At 34.3% G+C, this 24,755-nt stretch overlaps 1 protein-coding gene across 2 annotated transcripts in view; it reads right to left on the bottom strand.

Annotated features, from left to right (window-relative positions):
• Positions 1–920: 920 nt before the first annotated feature.
• The window catches only part of MAP3K7 (mitogen-activated protein kinase kinase kinase 7), a 69,150-nt gene continuing 45,315 nt past the window's right edge, over positions 921–24,755 (bottom strand). For both annotated transcript variants that reach the window (XM_014866698.3, XM_014866699.3), the window contains 5 exons: positions 23,282–23,346; positions 11,224–11,329; positions 6,659–6,720; positions 5,859–5,974; positions 921–4,041 (listed from right to left, as the gene is read on the bottom strand). In XM_014866698.3, the coding sequence (XP_014722184.1) occupies positions 3,861–4,041; positions 5,859–5,974; positions 6,659–6,720; positions 11,224–11,329; positions 23,282–23,346 (530 nt within the window). In that variant the 3' untranslated portion in view covers positions 921–3,860. The remainder of the gene's footprint in view (positions 4,042–5,858; positions 5,975–6,658; positions 6,721–11,223; positions 11,330–23,281; positions 23,347–24,755) is intronic.

Raw genomic sequence — 24,755 nt, forward strand, 5'->3', positions numbered from 1 at the left:
AAGACACCACATCTATCAAACAGAAGAATGTGAAACTGAAGCACCTCAAAACTCAGTGAACATTTTAAATTAGAATATGGCAAAGAGGTTTAGAGCAGACGGGTTTAAAAGACACATGCTGGTCTCAGTGTTAGCTGCTACCTATAGCGCAATCACAAAGCCCGAGCCTGCAAGCTGGAAGTCACCTCATGTTCCCCTTCCTTTCTTTGTCATTCAATTTAAAATTTTTCCTCTGCTCTTCTTCACCTCACGGGCTGATTGTGGCCAGAGTCCCCTTGCATGAGATTCTGCTTAAAACAGATGATGACAGAAAAGCAGACTCAGGCACAAGTCTTAACCTTTAGGAGCCTATTTTCCCATCTGTGAAATGGGAATACCATCTACCAAGTGACTGAAACGGATATGTAATTTGGTATTAGCCACAACCGCTTGGCTTATAATAGGTGCTGAACAAATATTTGTTAAAGTAATGAGCATTCGAATGAACGGACTGATTTACTAATGAAGGTAGAGTTTATAAGAATGTGTGTGCGCGTGCGCATATACCTTGGTTGGGGAGCTAGTAGGTTGAAGTAGGAATGAAACACTTCATGTAAGTTAGACATACTACGAGAAATAAGCTTTCTAATGAGAAGAATCACTTAGCAACGTATGCCATGTTGTACTTCATAGAAATCAGCATTCACTAAAATTGTGAAAAGCACCCATTCAACCAAAAGTTTGAATTGGAGGAGAGGGTATATTAATGGCCAATCACTCGGCCTCTCAAAAAGCATGATTATGTGACCACAGTGTTGAGTATTAGAGAATACTGACTTTTCAGTATTCATTCGATTTTGTGTAAGGTAAACATGCTGCCGGGGCAGAACACTTCACAGCTCATTTGCTGACATAAATCAATCACCATTTTTATGAATAAGTTTAGAATAACAATCTGAATTTTATTACAAACAAAAATAAATCTAAAAAGCTTCCTTCAATTATACAGTATGCACAAGAATTTCTGCATTACATCATTTTTACATAAAATGTTCTGAATGACAGAAGTAGAAGTAGAACTTCCTAGCATTTGAAGAGAGGAGCTGACTGCTGAAAACCACACACACTTACACAAAGAAACAAAATTTCGCAGGCAAGGCCTGCGATCTCTGGCTACAGGGAGGAGCTGAAACTGAAACCACGAACATGAAAAAAGCTTGGAGAAAAAAAAAGACATTCAATACTCTAAAACAGTTCAGCAAAAATACTCAAACGTTTGTAAACAACTTTTAAACACATCTCTTCAATATGCTGTGTTGCTATAAGGTAAATATTCTTAACTGATTTTTAATTGACTCAAAAAAGCTATTTTTACTGTTGAGGAGTATTTCCCTCTAGATTAGATAAAAGCTTTGTTTTCCTTCCCTGGTGGCAAGAATAACTCGCATTAGGGCTTGTTCAGGGATCGTTTGTGAATTTCTTAGACTGGGGCCCTTTAGCCACTTGCTCGTCTGTTTGCTCTTTTCACCCAAAAAAGCAGAGGGTTAGAATAAATGGTAAAACCAGAATTAATGAAAAATTTGGCTCCTTGTAAACACCTCTGAAGGTTTGATGGGTGAGGACACTGATGAAACTGGCTGTGGATTCTGATCATCCCTGCTATCCTTTCTCCCATCATCAAGGAGACTCAGGACTTAAAAAGTATGAGCTTGGCAACACAACTACTTAAAAATCAAGTAAGGCTGAACTACACTCAGCGTCCAGGACAATTATAGTACCGAGAATGCCCAGGAACTTACTGTAAACAAACAAGCAAGTGTTCAACAGCCTTTTCTGCACTGGGCACCATGACTTAAACTACTATTTTCTTCCATTTACCTATTTGGATATTTTTATGAAGTGATTGCATGTAGTAATAATAATAATAATAAAATTTCCCTTTAAGTATGTAATGTATAGCAAAAACACATTAGTGACTAGAAATAAACTCTGAAATCTATAACGCTAAATCCTAATGGAAAAGTCAAGCCTTAGCATCCACGCTTGGCTATCTCATGCTCTGAGATAATTAGAAAAGTCTCTGAACACTGACTAGGTCCCTTTTGGTGGAGTGACAGATGTATATACAAGCAGCAATGCTATGAATGAGTTCCACTTTTCCTCAGTCTACAGTTATTTTCTGTGCCAATTTTATCTTACTATTAATATGATGAGCCTAATATCACTTTCAGCTAGGTAATCAAATTATTTGGGAATGATAATCCTTCTTTTATTTAAATGAAGTGATTGTGGACATTTATTTACCAGAAACTTTCTAATTATAGATTTTGAACAAGCTAAAAATGACACAGTTTAGTACAAACTGCCCTTTACCTTTATTGCTCGTATACACAAGGAATACATTATAAAACTTAGCGGGAAGAGGGAAAAATAATGGAAGAAAAAGTTACCTGCTTTAGCATTTTTAAGAATAGTTTTGATAACTTCTTAACTTGCTTATCTGAAATAGAGCAAAACTACAATACAATCATGATATACTTCTAATAATCACAGCAATTACACTTTCATCTTTAATTTTCTCTTCATAAAACATTAATGCTATAAAAATGAGGTTGATGACATCCTTATTTAAAAGATACCTTGCACTGGTATCAAAATGTAATTTATTTTAATAGCAACTGAAAAAATAGAGCTTATATAGTCTATTATTTCAACGAAGTTTTATTATTACTTTTATTTTCAAAGTTGGTAGCAAAGTTACTGTTAACAATATAAATTTTCTCTTTATAAGTGTTGAAATTCCCTTAAGAGTGTTGAAAGGCAGCAGACATTCTAGGATGGGCTTGTAAGGAAAATCAATTATTCCACTACTGATAAATAAGATACTTGATGAATTTATATTTACTTCTTTAACTTCCTTACTAACTTCTCCTGATCTGCCAGGTTTTTTATTTGGTATTTTAAAAGAAAACTAAGCCCAAGCCTATTAGCTGGAGCAATTATTTCCATTTTCCATTATTTCTCTTCAGTTTTTCAAATATATGGAAAACAATCCAATAATCATTGCAGGAAGGAATGATCATTTAAGCTGGATTGTGTTCATTTACCTTTTAATTTCATTTAAGAGATATTAATATTAGAATCATAAAAGCTTTACAGTTTCAACACATATACACGCAATCACAGAATTAAAAATCTTTATACCTTAAAAAAAAAGGTTCCATTTTGTTCAATGTATCATAGTCAAATTTTAGTCTAATGAAATATGTTTTTATTAAATACAGCAGCCGCCACTTACCTTTAAATATCTTATGGATGGAACTAACTTCAGTACTGATCCAAGGATGCTGGCATTAAAGCCCTCACTTTGAACTATCCCTAAAGGTTCTGCATTTCTATAATGTACCACCAATTATTCTAGATTTATAATACCCTGTCTTTAACTTGGTATATACCATATTTTGGAAAAAAAATTGTTTTTTGAGATGAGATACAAGAACAAAATCATTCTTGAGGTTCCACCTCGAAACAAAAGACGATGTTTGCACATAGCAGCTAGTCTGATACCCCGTTTTTGTTAGGCTAGCCTTCACACAATGAGCATGCATATACAGCCGCGGTTCACTGCATCTGATCCGAAGTTGAGAACTGCTGCTTATTCAAGTCACAGGTGCCCCCATGTTATGCAAGGAGACAGGTGAATTGCATGTCCACCATGAGAAAAGGAAAATGAACGATGAAACAAATGCAGCAAATATAGGCAGTTGGCATTCAGAACACGCCAAAAAGCTAACACTCATGAATTGTCATTATAAGGGTTTTTCTTTCCTTAAAAAAAAAAGTCTGTCTTTGCATATTTCAAAATGTAAGGTCCCAGAGAATCATGAAGTGCCCTGTCGTTTTTGCTGCTGACTTCTGATGACCTCTAGTTGTTTTTTGCATTGCTGGTAGTAAGTAGAAAGGCTTTTGTTTTCATCTAAAAGCTTTTTATGTTCCTGTACCAGACGAGATGTATTTTGCTGGTCCTTTTCATCCTGGTCCAGTTCTGCAACTAGTTCTTGCCTAAAAACAACCACCACATAAAAAAATATTATACATGATGGAAAAATTCATTCTTAAATAGATGATGATGAAAGCTCAATTAATTAGAACTTTTATTCTGGGTCTGTCATTATGCATCTTAGGTACACTACTCAAATATAGTCACGGGGTGAAATGGAAACTATCATCCACTCTTTCTAACGTAACCATACAAACATCATAATCCTTTTAATAAGTAACAGTACTTGGACAAAGAGTGAAAACAGATGAAATGGTATAACAAAAGTTTCAGAAAATTTTATTTGGTAACCCTTTAGTGTAGGAAGAAAAAAGTCTGAGAAGAGCTTTGACTAGAGGAAAATAACACAAGTTTTTATCATTCACATTCTACTTTTATATTCATGTACTTATATTCAGTCTGAAGTCACAATCCTATTTAACCATAGTGCGAAGTGGTAGCTAATAGAACATCTGCAAGCTAACTAAAATAGATGCTATCAACTTAAATCTTTCTTATTTTAAAACAGTGAGAACAATATAAAGCACTACTTTTAAGCTACCCACTTTTGCAAACATTTTCAGGAAAGATCCTCAGAGTCTTTTCTAGCCTGATGAACTTTTTTCTCTTTTATTTGGTGGATATTAAATATTAGCTTCTAAAGCAAAGCTACCGGATATAACTGAATAATTAATGAAAGGTCCTCAAAAAGATTTCCTAGTAATATTTCTCATTTAAAATATTTAAAATTGATTAAAACTGTCAAAGTTTTTATATTCCCCTCAATCCATCATTTTTTCCCCCAGCAGAGAACTCCTCTTTCAAATGATTAAAGCATGACAAAAGTACAGGTTAAATATGTGAAATAAGAAATCCAGTTTTTTGTTAACATGAAGTACCAGCAGTTCCATAATTCGTTCTACAATTTGCAGACTCTAATATTTACTTCCTATCCAGCCTCACCTTTAAGATACTGAGTTGAATTCATTTAAATCACTGTATCAGTAAATTGCGATGAAGCTATTTTTTCTGTTTTCTTTGAAACACAAACAGAAAACTTTCCACAAGTTACTTCAGGAAAAAGGAATTTTCATTCATTTAGACTAAAATTAATAAAGGGAATTCTATTGCGATATATACATACAGTTGTCATGATTTTTTCCTACAACACTTTGTTTTAGTTACCACCACAAATCAGCTTCAGAGGTATAAAATTTCAGAAGGGGCATGCTTAAAAAAACTGAAGTATTTTATTTTAGACACCGCAAATAAAGGAATATGGAAATTATTCTGTATTTCTTAAAAAAGAGAGGAAGGCAGTCTCTATAAGTCTCAGAAAAACACGTGTGTGTATAAAACTTCCCAGAAAACACTCACAGGTATGAAATAAGGCCCTCCAGTAAGCAATTCTACTCTCCTAAACATACACCTGGAAAGAATATAGCAACATGCTTCTAAGATAAAGTACAACTAAATATTAGTAAATCAAATTATTTTACCTATGTCCAAGGAAACAATCAAATCTTCTAACAATAAATCTAAATAGCTTTTAATATTAAAATTCTGAGAACATAAAAAACATGTTTACGTAGCACCAGTTTATTTTCTGCAGTATTAATACAATATGATACATTCACAAGGGTTGAGTTTTGCATGAGAAACAGCCAGAGAGCTTAAAACTTAAGTGTACACACATATATAAAATCTGAGTTGGAAATACGCTTAATGAGTAATTCTAAAAATTATAAAGTTTTCAAGTCTTCAAACAATATTGCACCTTAACATATTTTAAACTCAAAATACTAATGTGTTTCTATTTTATTCATAAAAGATAACTTACTTTCTCTGTAATAACAATGCAATTTCTGTTTGAACTTTCATATATTCTTGTGCCATTTTACAGTGCTGTTCAAACACTGCCATAGATTCTTTGGAGTTTGGGCATGGTGCTAAAGGCTGAAAATAAATCAGGAATGTTAAGACATAATTAAATCAAATCTTAATATCTAGCTGAGAGTTAAGACAGACACTGATATATTTTTATAGCACTAAAGCAATGACCTTTTAAAAACAAGTTTAAACCATGCCCTAGAAAATCTCAGTGTCCTTCTGTTAGAGTTAGCTCAGAACTTAAATTTACACTTGCTGTTTTAACACTTTCGTTGTTACAGGGACCATGACTCTTGGCTTCAGGTTTTACATTTCAGGTTGCCAGACTGTATTATACCAAAAGACGTTTATAGCTCTCACACTCATGAGGAGACACTGAATTGTATTACTTATATTTTCAGTGAAATGACAATGTATCACAAAATCTACTAAGTAGAAATGAGCTTAAATGGGTTTTGTATTTTAATACACTAAAGCTAAAGAGCAAAAATGCTATTCTTGGCAGTCTTAAACAAAGATATGGGAGTATTTTAAGATGACTGTTAGGATAAGAACATATGATTTTGCCAATTTTAAATGTGATTAACCTAACTGAAAGAATCATTTATTTTTAACAAGTTTAAGGAGGTCAACCAAAAGCATAAATAAATGAATATACAATGACAGGAACACAACTGTCAGCTTTAAAGATAAATTCTCTAAACTTTTGCTAAGGAAAAGGTAAATATTCACTGAAAAGTACTCCTTTACCTGCAGTTGGTGATCCAGTGTAAGATAGGCCATTGGGATGGAGTTATCTGATCCATTGGTATCTGGAATTCAAGTATGTATTTTATTTATTTTGTCATAAATAAGTGTAAACAAAAAGCAAGAAAGAACGCATGCAATACTGGTGTCTTTTCCTAAAGTAAAATCAAAGTTAATGCTACTGGTAATAAAAAAAAAAAAACTTCTATTTTTGAATTCTCAAGGTAAACAGGATATTGAATTGCCAGAGATAATTAGAATGCAACCATACTCTCATACTTAAACAATATAAGTTGGCTATAAATTGAGTAATATTAAAGCTTTTCGGTCCTTAATGAAAACAAAAACAGTGATATGGGACCTTCATATTTTAAATTTAGATTTCACTGAGACTACCTAAGCAAATCCCAGATCTTTCTTTCCTTGATCCTGCTAACTTTACTATAAGGTTGCTATAAGGTCAACTCTGGCAACATAAGTGTTCCTTCACAGGGAAAGAGGGAAAGCAAGAGACACATTCTCTTCCAATGAGTCACCTTCAATTTATACAGATTCTAGTGTGAGCTCCCCATTCCGCCCCTCTAAAGAGAATCACCGCAGAAAATGAGAGATGTTATTGATGGGAGTATATTACACATATGAACAGTATGGGAACTGTGGTTCAACGTCATGCCCAAAACAGTTAAACGGGTTAATTCAAATAACTAGTCAATTTTATCAAACTATAGGGATAGATAACTTTCGATTTGTATTTCAAAAGAGGTAAAACTGCTACAACAACTTGCAAAAGAAGCATGAAATGGTCTCCTCTTAACCTTAACATTTATGTACAACAGTTCCAGAAGCAGGCAGGATAACCCTGAAGTAACATGGACTTTTCTATTTGAGAAGCAGCTGCTTTCCCACTGTTAGTAGAGAATAATTAGGCTCAACAAGTGACTTGTTCAGCCCTTTTTCTGATAAGTAACTCCCTGAAAGAGTGGTGTGGATAAAGGCAAGGTCAGGATGACAGTAAGGCACTGCATCCCATACAATAAAAACTAAGACAGTTTGATGGTTCAGTAACCTCTTAATTTATTGTTGACTGATGTTCTACTTTTTTTTTAAGCCACTGAGAATGTGCTTGCAAGTAACTCCAAAAGCTAAGCTAAATCAGACCAAATGAGATAATGCACGTAAGGAATACCAGGCAATGCTGGCATACGGTAAGCACTAAACACTTAGTGGTAACGGTTATTTTGGTATTAACATGAAATGCAGAATTAGGAAGGAAGGACAATTTTAAATAAGTTTGCATTTTAGATTGAAAAAGTAATGTTTATTAAATACTGTAGTGTGATAAAGAACAAAGAATAGCATTACTCAGTGGAGCCACTCTAAAATCATATACTGACATAAATGTTTTTCTGAAATGGTTAAACAAGAAATACACTTAATTTGTTATTTCTCTGACCAACCCTCTCCTCACCCCCAACAGTAGTTTCAAATTATGCTCCCATGGAACACTATTTTCCAAAAAATTAAAGTTGATTAAAAATGATTCCCCCATGACTTTATGAGAAAAATTAAGGTCTTAAAAGAGTTTTTCCAATTTAACATCTCCACTTCTATTCCTCTTTCTTAAATCTTTGATTTGTGATATGTCTTATTAAATCAGTATCCTCTATTCGATATGTATTCAGAATTAAGTATATCATCAATGTTTCACAGCATTCTGGGGGTGGAAAAAAAAGTCCAAGGATTGTGCTATTCAAACAACTAAAGCCCTTTGATGGTGGGGAACTTAAGGTCCTTTACTGAATTTATTTATTCTCTAAAACCACAAAGTGAGATTTCACTTTCTCAATCATTTAAACTGAAATTTACCTTTTAGTCTCTAATAGCAATATTTGATCACAAGATAGCAAGGTTATTTCATGAAATTTTTTTTAACGTTTCAATTGCTAATCAAATCTAACCTCTTTTCCTGAATGTTGAGACTCACATTTGTTTGGTTAAATTAGGCGCGATATCTTTTCTGGCCCCTCAAACATAATACTTATAACAATCTCATATTCTCTGTGTTCCCTTCATGTAGAATGTTGTCTTCTTTCCGCTTTATGACTAAAGAAAAAATTTCAGTATTTTATGAAAAAGTTGCAGACTATGACAGGTCTTAATTGAATTGACTTCTCTCTTTACTATTACAGCACTCAGCTTGTGCTGCAAATTTAGTATTTTATTACATAAGTTTATTTTTAATGTATTAGTATTAGGACTCTAATCAGATTGCAAGCAATGGGCCACGTCTTACATGTCAATCTTGGCAAAGTACTATGCGTGGAGAAACTCTTTAGTAAGGTTTTCCCTCTGCAGCACCCTCTACTGAGTCTAGGCATCTCTCTCTCTAGTTGCTCTTGCATATGGATGTCTTTTTCTTTATCCCCACACTATATTATGCATAGAAACACAAGAGCACTTACTATACGCTATGATTATTAAATCGTTATGCTTTTTATTTTTCTCTGAAAATACATAGAAAACTCTCCCCTTTTAAATTAAAAAAATCTAATTAATTAGGTTTTTTTACTTATAATGCACTTCTGATTTTTTCCTGAGTCAGCGGCCCTTCAAAAAAGAAAAAGTCTTTACCTATCTCTTCCTGTAATTTATTCTATTAGCTTGATTATTAATACTTTCTCTAGAAATAGTGAAAGCTGAACTTCATTAATTATAAACTTAAACCAGAATATCAACTTTTCTAAAATTATTTAAAAATCATAACAATACATTTGCAGTATGTTTCAAGGCAAAGACAAAATTCGATTGATATTGCAACCTGGACATACGTACGATTTCTAGCTATTGATATTTTGTTGTATTTTAGGTCCCAGGAAAGAAAAAAATGATGGGAGTTGGAAGGGTGGGAGAACACATAAAGTGAAAACACAGCAGTTAAGTGAGAGGGACATATGATAATTCTGATTTTACCTTCACGAATTCACAATCTGCCACATGTTGATGGCACGTCTAGATTAGTCTAGGCTGAAGTCAGGAGGCCCTGCCAAGCTGACTACCAGGTCTAGGCAAATGCTGTAATGTCAGGGTCAATGCTTCCTCACCAGAGAGTTTAGGAACCAAAAAGAGCTGATAGTATCTGAATGTTAATGATCAAACCTGTCAAGAGTACCTCTCTGCCTACCTCTGAGGAGAAGCATGTCATGATGAATTCTGCACATGTTCTGAGCAGTGGTGAATGTTCTGAACAATGCTCAGTTGGGCTGTGCTGGGGGTAAAACTCAGAGGAGTTTTTGCCACCACTAAATTTAAACTTACTAAAACTAGAGAGTACACCCCTGGCTAAACATAGTGCTATCTTACATGACACAGAGAAAAGCTACCCGATTAATTTTTAAAATTAAATTATGAACTTGACTAAATCATGCCAAATATCTATAAACACTGTAAGCAGTATTTTAGTTTGTAAAGACAGAAAGCTGACTTTTTAATTTCAACTTAATTGCCACTATTAATAACATAGTTGATCTTATATAAAATTCCGAATGGTTTAATTTTCCAAGGTCTAAGAGCTCATCTTTCCCTCTCTGACATAATAACATATAAATAATAATTTTTATAGAAGCATACAGCTGAGTACTTACCAGAGTATTCTCTGAATGCTAAGGAAAAGTTAATTCCACCAAGGCACAAAATATCCTGCTTATCCATAGTGAAACTATTCTATCACTAGATTTTAAACTAATATTTTGACCAGTTAGTTATTCATGTTAGGGAGTTTTAACACTCTTAACAGGCTTTTTAAGGTCTATTTAATAGAATATTTATATAATTAAAATGAAGTTTCCCTATCAGTTAAAAATGATTCTAAAGGTCAATGGTTAGAAATTTTTCCTCACTAAAATACATGACATCTTGTGTCTTTAAAAATAAAAGACTGAGGGGCCAGCCCCGTGGCTGAGTGGTTAAGTTCGCATGCCCTGCTCTGGCAGCCCAGGGTTTCGCTGGTTTGGATTCTGGGCAGACATGGCACTGCTCATCAGGCCATGCTGAGGCGGCGTCCCACACGCCACAACTAGAAGGACCCACAACTAAAAATACACAACTATGTACCGGGGGCTTTGGGAAGAAAAAGGAAAAAAATAAAATCTTTAAAAAATAAATAAATAAAAGACTGAGATGAAGATAATTCTTTTTACCATTCCGCTGATTTTAGTTATTTAAAAGATAATGAATTTACTACTGTCATCCAGCAGGATGGATCATAATAGGAAAATGGCAGATTGAAGTATCAAATATACAATATCTTCCTATTTGGAAAAATCCCAAAACAAATCTTCAAAATATATGTTTCGTCTCTGGGGGAGAAAATGCAGAGGGCAAGGCAGTCTCTGTCTTGGTACTCAAAAAGACATTTAAAATTTATTGCTAAATATTTGATTTATTAATATGAACATCTAACCTACTGTATAATGCCTGCCTTTGTAAAAATCAGAGTAATGACACAACTAAATGAAAGTAAATATGATGAATTCAACTTCATAATTATAGTGAGGAAATAAACTGGTCACCTGTGGAATCATCAGGGGTCCAGGGATGACTTCGAGCTGGCTTTTCTGAGGTTGGTCCTGAGGTAGTGATCATTCTGATGCTAGGACTGGAGGACCTGCTGCTCACCTGTAGGAAGAAGGGACAAACGGTGATTTTTATTAAAAAAAAAAAAGAGAGAAAATTTCCATTATAAGGCAAAGGACAGACTTCCATTTCTATCAGCAAAGGTTTCAAAACACTCTTGCAAAAACACAAATCCTCTAAGATTATCTATATACAAAATATAAATTTATATATGTGTGTGTATATGAATTCATACTCATTGCCTCCTAAAAATTGATGAGCTTGCAAGAAAGTAACAGAAATGCTCTGAGAACAGAAACAAAGCAGGATCATGAGTCTAGTAAATATTTAAGCTGCTAGCCCTGGTAATTTCATCTGAACCCATGGCCTACAGTTTCTGTGTGGACTGCCTGCTGCACTCAGAAGAACAGGTATTAACTCTTGGGGCTTTGTAGGATGGAGTAAGACTTGCTTGAAGCTAAAACCCAAGAAAGGCTTCACTTTCAGGGAAAGAGGGAATGAGGGGAAAAAAAATCTACCCTACAAAAGCAGATAGCAAGTAAATTTGTCTGTCTTGGCTCTAGGTGGAGGGGAAACAAATATATCCATGGGGATCCATAAAAAATTTCCAGAATGGATGGAAGATACAAAAAATCCCAACCACAACAAATTCCAACCAGAAAAAAATCAGAGAAAACCCACAACTTTGAGTTAAACATGGGGCATATTATTGTCAAATTCTAGAAAACAAAGACAAATAGAAGATAGTAAAAAACAGCCAGAGAGAAAAGACAGATTATCCATAAAAGAACACTAGTTAGATTCTCAATAGCAACAAGGGAAACCAGAAGAAAGAAAGAAACCAGAAAGAATATGTCCAAACTGTTAAAAGAAAATAAGTGCTAACCTAGAATTGTTCAGCCAACAAAAATGTGAAGAATGAAGTCAAAATAACATTCTCAGATGAGCAAAAACTGAATCTACCACCCATAAGACTCTTACTGTAAGAATTTCTAAAGCATGCACTTTAGGGAGAAGAAAAATTTTTCCCTGATGGAAGCGCCAAGTTGCAGTCAGGAATATTGGTAAACACAAGGACAAATCTAAATGCTGAAAATATTAAACACTGGAAACAATAACTAACTTACAGAATTACCAAACAAACAAATAAGATGGTACTAAAATCGGAAAAATAACAGCGTAAGTGAGAGGAGTATAGATTTAAAAATCCTTACATTGTTCAGGATGAAGGTAAAGATATTAACTTTAGGTTGGGCATGAGTTGAAATTTCACAGGTAATTACTAAAAGTAATAATATACATAACTTCAAATCAGAGAGAAAAATAATGGAATGAGAAATATATTTACTCAATTGAAAGGAAGGAAAAAGGAAAAAAGAGAAAGAAGAGAAAGTATAAAGTAAGAGGCAACAAATTTATCAGTAACCATAATACATGCAAATGGATTAAACTCTCCAGTTGAGACATTTAAAAAATGAGATTGTCAGGCTGGATTAAATGCTGTTTATAAGAGATATATCTAATTCACAGAGACAGAGAAAAGATAAAGGTAAAGGATGAAAAAAGATAACTGGGCAAAAACTACCCCAAATAAAGTTATGTAGCTACATTAATAGCAGAGAGAATACATTTTAGAGCAAAAGAAATTACTACAGAAAGAGATATGATGATAAGTGACAATTCAGAATATAACAACGCAAAATTTATATGCTGTACCCATTAGACTATATGCTGTACCTATACATAACTTCCAAACAGATAAAACAATAAAACTGCAAGGAGAAAGTGACACATTCACCATCGTAGTGAGATATTTTAATACTCCTCTGTAAATGACATATAAAAGCAGACAAAAAATAGAACATGCACACAGTAAAATCTGAACTCCATAAAAAGCAAGCTTGATCTAAAAATATGAACTCCATGCCTAAAAAATGGAGAATATGCATTCTTTTCAAACACTCATGGAACGTTTATGAAAAATGATCATGTACTAAGCTATAAAACAAATCTCAAAAAAGTTAAAAAAAATCTCGTATCACATAAACCATATCTTTTTGTATTGATTCAAAATTAATCTTAAAAACTCCTTATGTTTAGACATTTAAAAGCATTTCTAAATAATTCATTGGTCAAAGAAAACAAAATGGAAATTAGAAATTATTTGAACTGAATGTTAAAATGAATCACGCTAAAACTTGTGAGATGCAACTAAAGAGGGACTTAGAGAAAAACATTTAATTCTAAGTATTTATATGAAAAAATCAGAAGCCGTGACAACTTACAAGCTAGGGATTTAACGTAGTTGGAAAAAGAACCAGGCTATAAGTTTCCCAAAAAGAAATAAAATGGGAGAATACTATAAAAATTTTGTTTAGTAAATTAAAACAAATTTAAAATGAAACGGACAAAGTCCAAAAAACAGATAAATTACCAAAATTTCTACACATTATAGAAAATACCAAGCCCAGAGGATTTTACAGGTGAGTTCTATCAAACATTCAAAATAATGACATTTTCCATCTTACCGAAATTATTCTAGAAAAAAGAAGAAACACTTTCTGACTCATTTTGTGAAGGCAGTAAAACCTGATCAATAAATTAGGACAGTATAAGAAAAACTACTAGCCAACACTTATTCAAGTAGATGCAAAAGTCCTAAAAATTATATTAGCAAATGGAATTTAGCAATGTAAAAACAATACAAATCATTTAAAAAGTTGAAGTTCTCCTAGAAATGCAAAGGTCACTTGAGATTATGAATTCTATTAACCCAATTCATCACATTAACAGATTAAAGGAGAAAAGCCTCAATAGATGCAATAAAAAGTACTTGACAAAATTTAACACCCATTTATGAAACATACATTTAATAAACAAATTCCATTTAAGAGAATTTCTGAAACAGATACATGGTATTTAAAGAAAAGTCTAGAAACATGATATATGATAGAAAATGGCATTGTCGGCTGGTGGGAGGATAACAAGGAGGTCATAGGTGAGGAATACAGAGAGAGAGACACGAGAATTGATCATGTTCCATTTCTTAAGTTGGCTGGTAGGATCATGAACGTTCATGTTATCATCAGGTTTCAGACCTTATATATTAAATATATTATTGTCTATGTATTAATATTTCATATGTTATAACATCTCAAAGGACATATAAACTAAAATGGATTTCATAAGAATATTTTTTAAAAGCACCTTTTTTCTTGAAGTGTTACTGAATACCCAAACAGGAGACTCAAAAAAGAATACGGAATATGGAGTTATGTAAAGTAAAACATAAAAAATACATAAATTCATAAAGAATCATTATGTCCAGTTTCAATATGTAAACATAGAAACACTCAAATTAAAGACTGCATCAAGTAAAATGAGAGGCAATACAGTAGTGGAACATACCCTTGTGCAGAGATTAGCAGATGAGAATTCTAATTATGGTGTAATGCCTGATTTAGTTTAGTTCAAGAAGATGTTTCTTTTGGTGAGGAAGATTGTCCCTGAATTAACATCTGTGCCAATTTTCCTCTATTTGTATGTGGGATGCCCCCACAGCATGGCTTGACAAGCTGTGTGCTAGGTCAACACCCAGGATCTGAACCTGAGAATCCCAAGCTGTTGAAGTGGAGCAAGTGAACTTGACCACTATGCCACTGGGCTGGTCCCTACTTCAAGAAGTCTTGCTTTCTTTATCTGGTGAAGGGTCGGGGCTGGGTTAAGGATGTGATAACCTGTAGTGTTCCATCCAGTGCGAAGATTCTATTATTTTAAGCCTTGGAAACTCACAATGGATTGAGGATACTAAATAGTGAAAGACACTTTTATAACACTTTCAGAGATAAAAATCATAAAATGATTTTGAAGAAAAATTGATGGAATATTACTTTCATCTTGGGTACCTATTGAAATTGCTTCAAAAATTCCAAAAGCTTTTCTATACCATAAACAATTTTAAATCCCTTATCAGATTGGTCTTTCCAAAACCTTAGCTCATTCCCACCACACTTATAAAGGTGCCCTATATACCACACTGCTCATTCTGTTCTTCTCTCCTCCTTGTTAATTCCTCTCCAACCTGTAAGGCTCAACTCAGGTTCCCTTCAACACTATGTGGTCATTCTTGATATAGCCCTGGTTCTTGGTGCCCAAAGCCAGATCCTGTGTTTGAGGGTGAGGAGTGCTTAGCAGTGTGCAGAACACAAAACGTTCATTTACTGATTGTTATTGGATCAGGTCTGAAATTCTCACCCTGGCATTCCTCACCCTCTTATCTTACCTAGCCAGACCATCTCTTCTCTGACAATTTAAGCTCTCATTTCCCTTCCTACTTTTAATGTTGACCCCATATTCATTCAAGGATAACACGGTGTAGTGCAAAGAGAAAGTACAAAACTGAACTACATAAAGATGCCATTTTTATAGGTCAAAAACAGTCAAATATCAGCAAATTCATGTGACTTAGTCAAAAACTTCGGAGACCTGAGTTTCAATCTCAGCTCTGCCATTTACAGCTGTGTGAACTTGAACAAGTAACTCAGCCTTCCTGAGCCTTAGGCTCCTCATTTACCAAGTATGGATGAGAAGAAGTAATAGTTAAGAAGTCAGGCCCTGGAGACAACACAATCCAGAGTTTGAGTCTCTGGTTTGCCATTTATTAGCAGTGCGGCTTCAGGTAAGTTATTTAATTTCTAAAACTCAATAATAAAACAATGACATTATTACCTACCTCATCAGGTTGTAAAAAATCAAACGAAATAATGTATCTGAAGTGTCTTGACACAATAAAAATGCTCACTAAATGGTAGATAATTAGGTTGTTGTAAATATAAGAATATATGAGACTTGTAACACCTAACAATACACTTTCTAGATCAAAATCACAGTTCTTTCATAAAATATATTCAGTGACTAAACTCTATCACAAAGACATTTTCTCCTTTGAATTTTGGCTGTATTTATAGTCCATTCCTACATAAACTTCAGCTTGAGCTGGAAATGCTTTATATTACCCTCAAAGTTGTGATTCCTCAAAATCATTATAATCTCTTAAAGGCAGAGACCATGTGTACTTTTATATTATATTCCCCAGGATTTAGGAAACTGCTGAATATACAATAACCACATAATAAATACTCATTGAGTAAAATGGCAACATAAGCTGCTGGCACTCAGATGTAAGATTGGTGCTTAGGCTTATTTACCTTTTGTATATAAGAAGAACAAGAATATACACCAAAGAGAACCATGATGAAATATATCACTCTTACTTTTAGGATGCTGCTACCCTTGGTTAACAAGTACAGATATTATGACATTATTCTCGAGTCCTTTTAACCTTCTTTGACTGAGCGCAAGTCTTGATGATTTAAGAAAAGTACAGTGAGGGGCTGGCCCTGTAGCACAGTGGTTAAAGTTCCACATGCTCTGCTTCAGCAGCCCGGGTTCATGGGTTCAGATCCCAGGTGTGAACCTACACCAGCACTCAGCCATGCTGAGGTGGTGACCCACACGGAAAACAGAGGAAGACTGGCACAGATGTTAGCTCAGGGCTAAGCTTCCTAAAGCAAAAAAAGAGGAAGATTTGCAACAGATGTTAGCTCAGGGTAAATCTTCCTTACCAAAAAAACCCCACAAAAAACAAAAGAAAAGAATAGTGATTTGACAATAGTTATAATTTCTATTTTTCTTCAAAGTGCTAGCAGGGGAGGGTTTCAGAGTCAACCTAATTTTATGCTAATATTCTTACTTTAACATTTTAAGAGAAGAAATAAATTTAAGAGCTTGTGACATGAGACTCAATATAAGTTACGAGAAATTAAGATACAGTATGAGCTAAGAATTAGGTTTATATAATATAAGAATGGAATGGATTTTTGTCTATTAAAAAAAGGCCACTGAACATTTGTTACATTAAAACAAATAATCCTATTTGGACTTAATATGAATTATAGTATTCATTAAGTTTAAATATTTCTAAAAGAATTCTTTGCTACTTATTTCTTTTCACCTTCTACTTTCCAAAAAACTATTAGACAGCAGCTCATGTGCACACTACTCATTGGTTCTACTTGAGACTTCCTCTAGCTATGAAACTAAGAAATAAGGATAACATTTTTAGGTCAAGCTTCAAAACTGGTCTTTCTTTAAAGCTACAAGAAAAGTTATAATGAGTTAAATTTAAATCCATAAATTAACTAAGTCTTTATATTTCAAGGAATTGGTATTTCAATGAATAATATAATATTCTAACATGTTTGTAGGAAAAAAACTGAAGAAATATTTAAAAACAAGCCATAACTATTTTTTGAGTACTTTAAAAATACAAGACACTAATAAGAGCAACAGGTAATACCTGACAATAAAAAAAAAAAAATCAAACTAGTTTGTGGGTTAAATTTATGTTACTGCTTACAACCCATTACAAAAAAAGTCTTTTACAGAAGCTATTAGAAAAATTCACTGTAAAATTCTGATGGCCATAAGTGCTCTCAAACTATTAAAACTCATTTAGGTTGCTCCTTCCTTCAAGACATTTACAACTACTTTATTCTATTCTCATATAAAGTGCAAAGTTTAAGGATATAGAGAAACTTGACTTACCACAAGGATTGAATACGAAGGTGGTTACGAGAGTACAGAAATGCCACAGCAATTTAAGGCAGCAAAAGAATACTAAGCCAAATTTAAACCACAGGGGCAAGTTATCATGAGCAGCCATGAAGCCGAACTGGACTTTGACCAGGACTTTATCTCTATATTTGTAAAAAGGAATTGGGAGTTATTTTCAGGCAAAAATAAAGCTCTGCTTTTTATGTCTCACCTGAAAGACTGGGAAAATATTTTCATAAGTCAAGAATTCATGGCCAATGCTGCTATTTAGACTGACATTTAAAAGCTATTTAAAATCCCCAGAAATCTCCTTAGTTGCTAAAATTATACAAGCACAAAACAGAGATTAAATGTTGATTTACATGATATTCTTGCTTACGGTAACAGCTGAATAATATAAATATTAAAAAGAAATGGGAATCAGTTGGTAATGTGGATTTATAAGGGTACTTCCGTCATTATGATAGTCACAGATAATTCCATTGACTCTATACATGACAGGGCATACTGAAAACACTGTTTCTAATCTGAAGGCATAGGCTCAACCTAATTCTAGCTTCATTATAGTTCATTACAAGAAAATTTAAGAATTTCATTATTATATGTTCTTTAAATTCTCCAACAGAAAGGTATACTATGAACCAGGAATTATTTAAAACTGATTTAGAGCTTTAACAGAAAATTATTTACACTAAAGGAGGTGCAGACTGAGGATGAACAAAAGAAGTAATATAATAAATGATATCACTTAAATAAATAATAGCAATGCAGGATAATACATCTCTTGATATGTGATAAAAGGCCTTTAAGGCAAATACTTTTCATGATCCCTGACAGAAGCTTCCTTTATGACACACAAAGAACAGAATGCCAATGGATTTTACTTCCTTCCAAGTGCTACTTGGAAAGTATTTCCGGAGAGTAACACACTATAGTGAGAGCAGGAAAGTGGTAAAAGCTCTGGGAGGCACTCTATGAGGAGACAGGCACACAACATGTATTAAGCTTCTACTGTGTGTCTGGTACTTTCACGTGTTATAAGAACCCCAAGGGGTGGGTGTCGTGGTCCCCATTGGGAGATAAGGTTGCTGAAGCTCAGGGAAATTAAGGAACTTGCCCCAAGTAACATATCTGCCTAGTAAAAGTAGATTCTAAAGCCCATATAGAAATACAGTAGTATGTCTAATTGTCGAAATAATCATAATTGTATCATCTTGCATTTGTGACTTTCACCGACTGCAGTCCCCTCCAAGAGAAATCTTAAAAATAGATCAATATTGGATACCATTCCAGAAGGGGTATGCAGGCATATGTGAGAATGTATCATTTTAGTGAAACATAGAAAGGCTCAACCAGATGTATAAAAAATAAATTTGTACAGTCATGGGTAGAAATTTATTACCAAGATGGGTTAGCCTTGCTCAACAATATGATATAGCTAAAACTCATCATCACTGAAAACTATATTTAAATAATTAATGATGATGCAAACAGAAGCCAAAATACTTGAAACTGAAGAGATCTAGGCTTACTTTAACATGCCTTACATTCAGTTTTATAGGCAAGATGGAATGATAGAATGTAGAGTCTGTGTGCTCTGGAATCAGATCCGGATTCAAAACTTGGTTGCAGCAATTACTGGCAATGTATTGGAAGTAAAAGACCTAGGTGAGTTTCTTTAGCCCTTAGTTTATCCATTTGCAAAATGAGGAAAATAAAAAGTATCAAATTTGTAAGGTTAAGACTTAAATAATATATATTAAAGGGCTGACTGGCACAAAGTTGGTGCACAATAAATAAATTGTAGCTGTTATTACTGTAGTTCTCTAATTGATGTGGGCATAAGTCTGATCTGCCCAAAGAAGCTCCTTGGGGACTGCGCCTTCTCGGTACTGTCAACGCCCCCCAACCAAAGAACACTAAGAACGCATCTGTAGTGGGATGAGTTGGGTTTAATATTCATTGCAGTGAAGCAGAACGAACACTCGCCATGGGGCACTTTGCGGTGTCTCAGTAAGAGGGTTTTAGAAAGAGCTTATTATAGGATTTGGGCTTTTGTTGAGTGATTTTAGAGGGGCTCCAAGAAACGATGGGTTCATTCTAGATTGGCTACTGTCACAAAGTAGGGGCAATTCTACAGGGAGGGCAGAACAGAGCAAGGATAAAGCTGCACTTGGTAAAGAAGGAGCAGGCACTCACGTCAGCTGGGAGAGGGCAATATTTGGTATCTTGTGGGTGGCACAGTGACATTTTTGTCTGTGCTTAGACAATATTATAAAATGGTCTTGTTTTGTTTCACTTTATCATGGTCTCAGCACAACCTTGTCTACCGGCATTCTGAGAAACTGCTTATGTCTTGCTTCTAACCCACTGAGGTCTCAGTGTCAGACCAGTTCCTGGACATGAGACGCTCCTTTTTTCTTTCTCAGTATCTTTTCGAAGTATCTAGGAAGCAAGATCCATTACGTGTGCTTAAGAAGCTTTCTGAATTAATAAAAACCTGAGTTAATCAATTTAAAAGTGAGTTGTATGTTGTGAGGATGCAATCTTTTACACAACTACTTTTAATTAAGAAGCTTGCTTCGTTCACGATTCCTCTCAATAGAAATGGCAGTATAAAAACAACCAATTTCACTGTAGTTTACAGATGGAAAGTCTAAGTGATTTCATTAAGATCAGCCTTGAATCAAGAGGCAAAGTACAAACTCTGGTCAGTTCCCTTTCCTCTATGAGATGCAATGTTAAACTGTATTAGTAAGTTCTCTCTTTTCCTCTGATGATTGTACTGGGTGGGCAAATTCTTTTCTTCATGCTCTTTATCAATTTCTGTGGCCAAAACAAACAAACAAAAAACCTCCATGCATCTGTGTAATCATTGCTTTTGTTGTTAGCACTGTTGAGTTGATTCTGACTCCTAGTGACCCTGTGTACAGCAGAGCGGAACCCTGCCCACTCTTTTTCCACCATCCTCTCACCTTCCGGTGCTGTATCAGACAATGCTCTGCTGCTATTCACAGGGTTTTCACAGCCAATTTTTCGGAAGTGGGTGGCCAGGTCCTTCTTCCTAGTCTGTCTTAGTCTGGAAGCTCCACTGAAACCTGTCCACCATGGGTGACCCTGCTGGTATTTAAAATACTGGTGGCAGAGCTTTCAGCATCACGGCCATATGCAGCCGCCACAGTATGACAATTGACAGGTGGGTAGTGAGGTCCCAGACCTGGAAATGAACCCGGGCCATGCTTGTGAGAGTGCCAGATCTTAACCACTAGACCACCAGGGCTGGCTACTTATTGCTTAGTCCAGACTTTAACAAGACCTGTACCTTCAATTTTGAAAATCCATATTGTGCACACTTTTCTCCTTAAAATAATGAATGTTATTTCAAGAGCAATTAAAAAGATTCTATCATAACATTTTCGGGGGAAAATGCTTTCATAGTACATTAGAATTACTGTTAGCCATTCTCATCCTGAACTGGATATCAGGCATTTTAAGCTTGTAATACTTAAGTAATTTTGAAAAAGTTGATCAATTTTAAGCACTGGCTATACAATGGCCATATATCATCTGTTTTAGAACAGGTGTTATTACCATATCAAACTACCCTTCACTCCAAATCTTTCGGAGCAGTCCATGACAACTCATGCAAATGACTGTCCCACAACCATAGTCTGCCTCAGTTCCAGTGTTTTACTACCTGCAGGTGTTGTAAATAAAAGGGTAACATTCACAATCTCAATACAGAACTTGTGAAGAAATAAGTAAGGCCTGGTGTGGTGAGGTCAGTCCTGAATGACAGCAATGCCTTTATTATGGAGCACAGAGAAAAGCACTCGCACTAGCGGATGCCCCTGAATTATCTTAGAGCAAGCTTCTCATTCCTAGTCAAAGGGGGAACACTTGGCTAGAGTTTCTCATAACTGGAATATCAATGGCAATAGTAAACAGGGTTAAAAAGGCTGAGCTCATCAAGCTCTAAGGAATCAAAGCAAATACCAGATGTCAAACTGTTACTAAATGCCCTGATTAACGCTTCAAGTATTTGAAGGCGAGAAAGCAGGGAACTTCATTCAAAAGTTCTGGGGTCTCACAAAAGCAGATATACTGAAAAAGTTGTTATTAAATAAATGAAATCAAGATTTAACATCACTTAATACCATAAAACACATAATACATTAATGTGTATATATGTATAAATATTTTATGTATGTGTTTGTATACACGTGTGTGTTTAGGCATTGTGAGAAGTAAAAATATTTCCTAATATAAACGAAGATTAAGGATATTTATCATTTAAACATCTCAAGTGGTTTTTGTTAGTTAAGCTGATGGCTATAAAGGGCTTTCAAATTTTTATTAACGACTACAAAGAATCTCTGGAATTTAAAGTATGATATAAAAATGAAATAATATTAAAACACCTATCTAGGATGAAAACTACTAATACATTTTACCATAAATTAAATCACACTGTTTATAATACATAATCCTATAATTTTACATGAATATAGACCATAATGTGATACTTTTATTACTTCAGATGCATGCTGTGCTCATAAAATTTATTTCAGCACAACTGAAAACAAATCAATAACAAACCCCTCATAATTAGTTCTCATTTTAAGCATATGATATAAATTATATATGTCGTTTATTAACCTGAATAACAGAAAAGAAATAATGACTCAGCTGCTACTTTTATATACTTGGTTGGTTAAAGCTCTGTACTAGTCAGAAATGGCTTAAATTCTAGCACCGTCTGGATCATCTACAAAGAAGCAGTGATAGAGATCAGGGGAGTTCAGAAGAGCATCCAGAAATATAAGATGAAGAATGAAAACTTTACCAACTGGGAGAAAAGTCTTTCTAGAGTTTATCCATCTGCTTGGTAAATATTGTCTTAAGAATATTTCACAAAAATATAAATCCAGTGAAATGAAAAATTACCAGATTAGTCCTCCAGGTATGTCAGTACCTATGTGATCCCAAAGAAGTGACATCGTATTGGGGAAATATTTATTCCCCTCATTAGTTAAAAGGAGACAATACTAATGATTCACTTTAGAGACAATGATAATGACAAATTGTTAAATTACAAAACTGAATACTTCCTTATTAAAGCATACATAAAAACCAAATAACAGATAGAGAGCACTATTGAATTAATCAATCTCTCATAAATTATCCTTCAAGTTAAATTAATAATAGCACCTATAATTTTTTTTCTAAGTATTTAAGTTCAATTGGCAACGAACTCTATTACAATATTAGGTCAACTCATAAAACTAATTTTGCAGAGTATATATATATTATACTTAATTCTTGATTTCTGCCCATTATTATTCTTCAAAGACAGAGAATTGGAATGTTAAGTCTTACCTGACCAGGTTCTGTTCCAGTAACAGTCAAGTCTTGGATGGATCTACGTCTTGGCTGTCCGTTGCCTTTGAAAAAATAAAAAAAGTAAAATATTGAAATTTATTCAAGCAGACAATAAGGGTGTTAACTGCTACAGTAGGTAGTTGGAATTTGTTGCTCCTTGAATCTACACGAAATGTTTGTAGGAAAAAGAATAAGTGACTTTATTATAAACAAAACAAAACAAAACAACCCAAGAAAACCCCCAGAAAGATAAGGAAAGGAAGAGAAACACCTGCAGTGTTTTAACTCAAAAGCTGCTGGCCTACAAAAAAGTATGCCCTAACACAATAGCCACCCCTACCACACGAATAGCTGCTGGACTCTCTTCCACCATCTTCTGCCATGTATTTAAATAGATGAATGCTTGGGGGCTGGGGCTGATGACGGCATCTATTTCAAGGGCCTTACGTTACAGTTTCTACAGCAAGACAGCTAGCAGGTTGTAAGACATGACTGAGTTTAACCAACAGCAATATCTTGTTCTGTTCAAGGCCTAAAAGAATGTGTAGGCTTAAATTCATTATACCAAGTCACACTTACTTAATCCCATTAGTCTTCGTCAGAATCTAGTAATTTATTATTTGTGAACAACTTCTCTTTAATTTCCTACCAGAGATGAATGACTCTTATTCCATTCCCAAATATATAGCTTGTAGAAATGGGCTACTGTGTTAATGCTGCTTTAGGAACTTCTATGCTAATAATAATTTAAAAATCAGTTTATGAAAGAATTCTACAAATGTAAGCCTTCAGCAAAATAGAATGAATTAAACAATAGCCTCACTCAGATTTTTATTTGGGAATATGGCTGTTTACACATTATCTTCTAAGATGAGAGATCAGCTGTCTAAAAGAAAACATCAAAATATTATGGGTAACGGCTGACACGATACTCAAAATTCTTCTGACTCTTAAAGTTATATTACGTAGTTTCTCAACTAGTGGGCAGCACTCAAAACATGCGCTGTAATAGCTGTGGCCTGAGTGGCAGAAAGAATTCATTCTTAAAAGTTTATATTTCCATGATCCCTAGTAACTTATTTTAACCAGTCAGCAAAATAATTTAGCATCTTAATCCATGTGATCCCATTATTATTTGGCAAATAAACTAAAAGGACCTTACAACAGAATAATGATGTTTTACTAATACGTGTAGTGAATATAAAAACTCAAATTTACAGCCACCCTTCAAAGTGTAAGACATCATCACTCTTTTTCATTTTAAGCTATGCTTTAGAATTCTTTGCATAATCTTAACTCAAATTTACTTCAAATTTCATTCTGTTCCAAGTTCCAACTTTTGATTACAAATTAATATAACAACAAACTGCACATTAATTGAATCAGGCACACTAAGATACTTTTGTGAAAACTTTTAACCATCCCTGTTTCCCAAGGATAAAAAGGATCGCTACCACTGTGACTAATCAGC

Source organism: Equus asinus, chromosome 24 (assembly GCF_041296235.1).
Source record: "Equus asinus isolate D_3611 breed Donkey chromosome 24, EquAss-T2T_v2, whole genome shotgun sequence".
Classification (NCBI taxonomy): domain Eukaryota; kingdom Metazoa; phylum Chordata; class Mammalia; order Perissodactyla; family Equidae; genus Equus; species Equus asinus.